Here is a 7,666-nt window from a genome sequence, read left to right on the forward strand (position 1 = left end):
TTCTAAAGTAATAAATGACTTAAACAAGTTAACGATTTTGGATAAGGCTAAGACTACTGTACTATAGGTAAGAAGGAGGAAACCTAATAAAACCCAAGCGATTCCTAATTGGGAAAGTTGTAAAGTTTTCATTCCTATCCAGATCTCGCAGGTGCACATAAGTACAAAATTAAGGAAGATTAATGCCCTTTAACACCAATTGCCCTCCGTTCGTGAGAACCCGTACCCTACATCTCTGCAGGGGCCTCAGCAGCAAGCACAAACGCAACAAGAACGCCTGAAGGACCGCACAGCCATCAGCACCGCACGCCACGGCTTCAGCAGACTCATGTCAACTTTGTGCTAGTACTCCAGGACTTGCGTGCTTTAACAATCCTTCCCCGCTCTTTAAGCGCCGCACGTTGGCATTTTATTAATCTTTGCATTAACACTACACACAGATGAGCAAACATGAGAATTAGCCTCCTTAATGCTCTGTGCCGCAGAATTAAGGCAAGCCTTCTCTTGAGATACTTAAAAAAAAATCCTCCACATAGGGATCCCCAAAGATTTTTTTTTTAAACGCATGCAAGCGCCGGACTGGGCACCACTGTCCTCCAGCAGGTGCCGGGGCAGCGGGGCGGCAGGCGGGCCCACGCAGGGCTGGGCCGGGCCGGCCGCCTCTCCCCGACCGACCCATCCTCCGCGCACCACCCCCAGCTCCTCGCCACCGACGGGGACCGGGGCTCCCCGCGCCGCCCCGACCGAGCTCGGCGGGGAGAGGCCGGGTCCCGCGGCGGCGCTCAGCCGCGACGCCGCACGCCACCACCTGGACACGGCAGTTCAGTGCAGCCCTCCTCCCACTCCCACGCACCCGGCCGGGGACGGGGCAACCACCCCCGGCCCCGCGGCGGCCCGCCGACCCTCACCTGTGGTACTGCGCCTGAAGGAACTGGAACTCCTCTTTGATGCGGTCCAGCGACTCCGGGATGGTGAATTTGAAAGGCTGGCCCGCAGCCTGGTGCGGGGTCTGGCGCGGCGGCGGCCGGCGCGGGAGAGAGAGGCACGTTCAGACACGGCGCGGCCGCCCCACCGGGAAGAGGGGACGGCGGCGCTGCCCGCCGCGGCCCGGTCGGAGGGATGGAGGGAGCGAGGGGGATAAGCGGAGATGGGGAGCCCGGTCCGCCCGAGGGGCGCCGCGCACTCGTTACCCACCTTACCGTCCCTCATCTGCGGGGGGCGAGGCTGACCGCGCCCGACGAGCCCCTCCGGCCCCGACCCACCCGTTCCTGCCGCCGCCGTCGACCCGAATGCGGGGCGTGCCGGCTCCTCCCCGCCGACCCCCGGCGCGGGGGCACGGTCGGCCCCGGCCCGGGCGCCGCGCTCGGTGGGGAAGAGAGAGTGGAGCTGCTGGCGGCCCCCCGCCGTCATTCCCAAGGCAAAGAAGTTGCCCACAAAACAAAAGGGGTCGGGGGAGGGGAGGGAGCGCGTCCCCCACCCGGCGGGTAGGACCCGCAGCTCCTCCCGGCAACGGACAAACTTGGGCGGGCGCCCGCCCACCCCTCAGCCGGGCGGGGGAGCCCGGGGGTGCGCCCCAGCGCAGCAGCGCCGGCAGTGGGGCACCGCCCGGGCCCCGCCCGGCCCCGCGCCCCCACCCCCGCCGAGCGGCGGCCTGGGCCCTACTTACGGGGTGCCGGCTCTGGGGGAACATGGCTCCGGCCGCCGCGGGGCTCCCTCGCAACGCGGCTCTCGCGGCGAGCCCCCCGCCCCACCGCCGGGGCGCTGAGGGGGCAGGAGCGGCGATATCCGCCGGCCGCCTTCCCTCTGCCGCCGCGGGCAGGAGCGGGGCGAGGCGCGGCTCAGTGCCCCCGCCGCGGGGACATCACTCGGCCGCGGAGTCCTTTTGTCGCTGTTTGTTCCGGGGACGGCTTGAAGGGGGGACCGGGGCAGGCGGACGGGCCGCGCTCGGGACGGGCGGCGGCAGTGGCTCCGGCCGGCGGGCGGCGTCCGCAGCGCCCGGGCGCGACGGGACGGGACCCGACCCGACGGGGCGCGTCGGGGAGGCGGGAGGGATTAATGCCCCTTTCGGGCTCTTAAGCCGCTGATGCGGTGGTAAAGCCGGAAACCCCGGGCGGAGACGACTCCTCTCCTCACTTCTGCCTCTCGCCGAGTGGGGGAAAATCCAACCGGAGGAAGCGAGACGCGGTCGTCAGCGGCGGGACCGTCGCAAGCCGGGGGGGCGAGAGAAAGTCTCCGAGGAAGGCCGCGCTGCTCCCGGGCACCGGCGGAGGGGCCAGGTCATCGGCAAGACGCAGAGCGATGAACGAGAGAGGAAGGCAGGAGGAGGAAGAGGAAGGGGGCGGGGGGGTGCTCCGTGCAGCCGGCCCGGTCGGAGCAGCTCCAGTAGCACATGCACCAAACGCAGGAGGGCGGAGGAGGGGGAACCGCACAGGCAGCCGAGACTCTTCCGTCAGTTGCAGAGAGGTCCCCAGGACAAAAGAAAAACGAAACCTCTCAAAACGCCCGCCCCGTCGGGGAAAAATCAAAGAAAAGGAGGGGGGGAAGAATATAAAAGCGTCCGGATCGGGGCTGAATCAGACGGGAAGCTCCTTCGTGCAACGGCACCTCTGCAGCCTCCTCCGGGCGGGCGGGCGCGCACCGGGGAGCCGCGCACCTCACCAGGGTCCCCCAAACGCGGTGCATCGCGGCGTCATCGGCATCCTCCCGCTCCTCCGCGCTGCCCCACCGCTCCTCACCGGCCAGGGGTAAACTTCCCCGGCTGCAAAATCCGGGCCCGCGGTGCCGGAAGCGCCAGCGGCCTGCGTGCCCCCTCCCCTCCGCGACGGCCGAGGGGCAGGGGGAGCTGGGCTGGCCCGGCGGGAGGCGCGCGGCGGGACGGGTGCGCGGCCCTGCCCGAGCGGGACGCGCCGCGCTCGCCCGCGCCGCTTACATTAGCACGCGGTTTCACACTCCGCCAGCTAACCAGCCGCTCGGCCCCGCCCACGCCGCCGCGCGCGGGGGGGCCAGGGGGAGCCGCCGCCGCCGCCAACCAATCGCGGTCCCCGGTACCAACGTGGGGCCGTGATGCGCCCCGGCCCGACGGACCAATGGCAAGAGCCCGAGTCCCGCCGTCTCTCAGCCTTTCGCTGGGAACCGTTTCTGGCGGAGCGGCAGGAGCGCTCGGAGCTGGCCAATGGCAGGGCGCGGGGCTCGCCGAGCAGCGGGGAGGAGGGGAAGGTCGGTGGGAAGGAGAGTGGAGAGGTTGAGCTGTCAATCAAAGTAACGTGGGGCTCGCGGGCGGGCGGGCGGGCGGGGAGGGGCGGGGCTGGGAGGTGGACGGGGGAGGGGGGGCGAGCCCTGCGCGCGGCGCGTGCGCGCGCCCGCCGCCCGGGCCGGGGTCGCCGCAGCGGAGCGGGGCGGGGCGGGGCCGGGCCGGGCCGGGCCGGGGTCCCCTCAGAGGGGCGGGGTGGGGGCGGCCCGCGCGGCGCGGCGCTCGCGTCCCGGTCGGTTGGGTGCGTGTGGTGTCGGCTGTTCGCAGTGCGCGGGCCCGCATCCGCCGTCCCTCGCCATTAACCCGGCCACGGTTGCGGGGCGAGCGTCTGGAGGGGCCGACTCCGCAGCCAGGGCCGTGCCCAGCCTGGAGCGCTGAGGGAAGGGGCCGGACTTCCCTGTCCCGAAAACCTGCTCGGTAGCTCAGGCTCGCAGATGCGGTACCTGTCCCCGTCATACGTGCGTGGTCGTGCCGGTGCGTGCGGTAGCACCTGCTGACCAGGCCCTCGGGTCCGCAGAAAATGCGGCAGAGAAGGGCAGAACCCCACGCTTGTTTGCGTGGCTGGAGCGCAGCAACTGAAACGCTGCTTGGAGCGGCCCTCTGGTCAGACGGCAGTTGTCCTTTTGGGTAAAATCGGCCTTTTTTTTTTTTTTTTTATAAGAGGGGTCTGCTAGGGGAAAGCTGTCAAGGGCTTTGCTGCTTTAAGTGGTTTATAGGCCCACTCGAGGTAGACGAGGGTCAAACAAATTCCACAGACTGCGTGTGACTACCGAGATGACAAATGGTGACACAGCTTGCCGTGGGAAGTACACTTCGGAATGTGTCCTCTGTGAACAGCCGCCTTATTCCTGGCACAATTACACGATAAAGCGTGAAATACTGGTGCCGTCGGACTTCAAACAGTGCCTTAAGACACATTTACACTGTTTGTATACTTGTATACTTCCTAAAAAGAGGCCTTAAAATGTCATATCGCATCATTTAAACACAATGAGGGTAATTTTACAATTTGCACTTTCTTACAATTCCCCATTAATGTTTACTAGATACACTTACTAAGAATTGTATTACGCTTCATCTTGTAACCCAAAGCAAGAGCAGTCCGTCTTTAAAATTTGATATGAAACTGGATATGTCGCAATGTCAAGATACAGCTTTACTCATTCGGAGTGCTAATTTCCCTGCTACATTATTCCCAGTTTCACATAGAAATGACCAAAGGAAAAGAAAAGCCCCACTATGTCTGTGTGCACGTGCTTGTGTGTGTGTATATGTGTACATGTAATCTTGTCTGTACCTATACATACGTGTGTGTGTGTGTTCATATTTGTGTATGTAATATATATATATGTGCATAAGTCCTTGTGAATACATAAAGGCAAGGACTTTAAATTTTTTTTTAAGATACAAGGCAAAATGCCCTTGATAGTGACCTTTGATAGATTGTGGTTCCCAGGACGGGAATGTAAACTTGTCTGGTGTTCCGCGTGCCTAAGTAAAGCTGGAAGTCTTGCATTCTGTTCCCAGCTCTTCCCTTGTGGTCTTGGACAAGCCAACTCACTGCTCTGTTCATGGCATTAGAAAGCTTAATTAATTAATGCTTATGAAGTACTTAGATCTTCGGATGAAAGATGCCATAAAAATGCAAGCTATTATTATATACTTTGTGTGTGTACCTGGTAGCCATGGAGTCTCTAATAACCTAACACTTACCTAACTTTGGTTGTACTTTGCTTAACCTGCTGGCACAAGTTGTTAATGAGATGTTAACAGATATGACATTAAAATAACGCTATGTTTTGGAACATAAACAAAAGCGCTTTTTTTTTTTAACTGCTAGCCTACATGAAAGTTGAAATGTCTTGTAACCTTTATTTGTCATCATTAAAACGTCCAAGGCATGTTTTAACAGAAGCAGAAAAGCTCTATTTTTCTGATTTTTTTTTGACAAGTACTTTAGATTCTGGAATCAGACACTTAAGCATTTTGAATCTTCTCCATTATAATTGAGATAAAAGAGCTGTAAAAGCAGTAGTAGAATCAAATGTGATGATTTTTTTTTTCAATTTATAATGCATCATCATTGGCTGATTAGAGAGTAAAAATTCCCTATTTGTTAGGTGTGTATAAATCTGGATTAATCTCAGCAAACTGAACATCCTCATTCCATGGCAATACTCAGTATTTACACCACTGAGAGACAGGCCAAAATATGGCTTAGCGTGTTGTAAAGAGCTGTCTGTGTTCAACTCCAGGTGGTATTTTATACCAGATCGTTATGCCACAATACTGTACATACTTTACACAATTCTCAATCTGGATTAAAAATAATTGTGTTTAAACCTTTGTCTCATGTTCTAAATAGATTGCCTTCGTTATTAACCCCTCCAAACCATTCTGTTTAATCATCCATTCAACTCTGCTATCTGATTTTTTTCTGCACTGTAAGCATTTCTAAGTAGTATTCTTACCTCTTACAGGAAAGGGCCTTATCCTGCATTGACTTTGTACTGAAAACTCACACTGGAAGCAGCTGGAGCTTTGAGTCGAAAAAAGCAGCATTGGGTCCAAAATGTAGTTTGAATATATTGAAACAGCTTCAGATGTAGCATCCATTCTTTAGGGAGATTGTATGATGTTTAGGCATTGTATGATGTTCTGTTTACCACACTGCTTATATTTTTTTTTCCTTTACTGTTAACAGTACTATTTACAAGCAATATTTTTTAACTTCCCACAAACTGGCACATATAATAAGAATGTTGATGATGTTAATCACTAGGAGTTTGCTGCAGGTGGGCGGGAAACAATTTAGCGAATTTGTGATTTATCCCACTGTTCTACTACCTCTCTACTGAGAGCAAATGAGTGGAGGAAGCAATTATAGAATTAAATAGATTTTATGCTTTTAAAGTTTTAGGTTGAGAGATCACTGGATTTTCAACTGAAAGAGAAACAGTATGTTTAAAAAATGTGTCTGCGCATGGGGGAAGGGGCTGGTTCTGTTTTTGGTTGGTTTTTTTTTTAATGGCAGGATGGCACAGGTGGAATAGAAAAAAAACAGTATCTGAGTCATACATGTGCAAGTGTTGTAGTAGTGACTACCTATACAGCTGCAAGAACAATAATTATTATGAGGGCATGCAAAACAATATCACTTTTAAAATATTTTTTATTTATGAAGTGCAAATGATGTGAGCAGGGTAAAGCAATTACATTTCTAATTATTCTCTATCTTTTGGCTAATAGCCATTGCATACCCTCTTTGTAATTTGATTTCTTTTTAATTAGTAGCTTTCCTTGTAGGCAAGAATGTTCAAAAAGTTGCACTAGGTCATTTTAGCACCATGTCTGTATTCCCTTCCCCCATTCTTTAATCCTTAAAAATTCCCCGAGTTGAATTAAAAAAAAAAAAAGTCAGTAGCAGATCGTGCAGCAGTAAAACCTCAAATAAAATCACATCCAAAGAATCCCTTGTGGTTTCACACAATATGGTAAAATTAGAGATTGGAGGAAACCAACAAAATTAAACTGGAAACATTTGAAGAGAAATGACCAGGCTTTATGAAAACGACACATTGACTGGCCAGTGTGTTTTTTTATCAACAATTTCTTTGTTGAGGCGTAGATCAAAGAAACCTGCATATGTTTTCGTTTTGTTCTAAGTCTAACTAGAAAATTGCATCCAGATGTTTAATAGGCATTCTGTTGGTTTTTCTGCATTGATTAGATATGTTGGTACTGTTTGCTTACAAGTGTAGCCGGATCATTAGCTAATGCAAAGAAATGTTTGCAGCGAGTTGCTAATTAGGTCTTTTGGAAACTCTCCATACTCAGGAACAATTTGTACGGTGGCCAGAAAAACTTGCGGTACTTGAGAAGTCGCTTTCCCTTCTGTGCCTGGGAAAAAACAGTCAGTCGCTTTCCCTAATCTTCTTTTGCCTACAGGGATTGCAGCTTGATCCCAAATGGGTTGAAGTGCAAATAAATTAGGAAGGGACCACACAGGCGCACGCGCGCACACACTCGTACACACCCCGGTCCGCTCTTTCAGTCAAAATGCAGTTGTACAGTCTTGCAAAAAGCTAACCAAACTCGAGTGTTTGAAACTAAACTGTGTTAAATTGTCAACCTTCATGTTATCAAATACACAACATTTTTGAGTATACTTTAGAGACAGATGGGGAAGCCCTTTATGATAAATGAGTGTACTTGAATTCATTACTGTGGTACTTATAATTAAAGTAGCTCTTTCACAACTTCACTACTTCTGCAGGGTACTTCAAGACAAAGCTTCTGGGAAGTGTATACATGGATGACGGAGGGGTGAAAGAGGCACTGAAGAACTTTAATCTTCGGTGTTTTGTTAAGTCTAAAAAGGGGTCAGAGATATTACCTGTTTACAATATTGTCAGA

At 53.6% G+C, this 7,666-nt stretch overlaps 1 protein-coding gene across 4 annotated transcripts in view; it reads right to left on the reverse strand.

The window, feature by feature from the left end:
• Nucleotides 1-2,904, reverse strand: part of LOC104483783 (TLE family member 1, transcriptional corepressor) — a 75,454-nt gene extending 72,550 nt beyond the window's left edge. For 3 of the 4 annotated variants that reach the window (XM_086769992.1, XM_086769991.1, XM_086769988.1), the window contains exons 1-2: nt 1,667-2,904; nt 909-1,009 (exon numbers count right to left, since the gene is read on the reverse strand). In XM_086769992.1, the coding sequence (XP_086626118.1) occupies nt 909-1,009; nt 1,667-1,690 (125 nt within the window). In that variant the 5' untranslated portion in view covers nt 1,691-2,904. Of the gene's footprint in view, nt 1-908; nt 1,010-1,194; nt 1,269-1,666 lie in introns of those variants that run through there. The other variant, XM_086769989.1, reaches the window with a different exon arrangement.
• Between the last annotated feature and the right edge of the window lie 4,762 nt (nt 2,905-7,666).

The sequence above is a fragment of the Chlamydotis macqueenii genome, chromosome Z (genome assembly GCF_036417535.1).
Source record: "Chlamydotis macqueenii isolate bChlMac1 chromosome Z, bChlMac1.mat, whole genome shotgun sequence".
Taxonomy (NCBI): Eukaryota; Metazoa; Chordata; class Aves; order Otidiformes; family Otididae; genus Chlamydotis; species Chlamydotis macqueenii.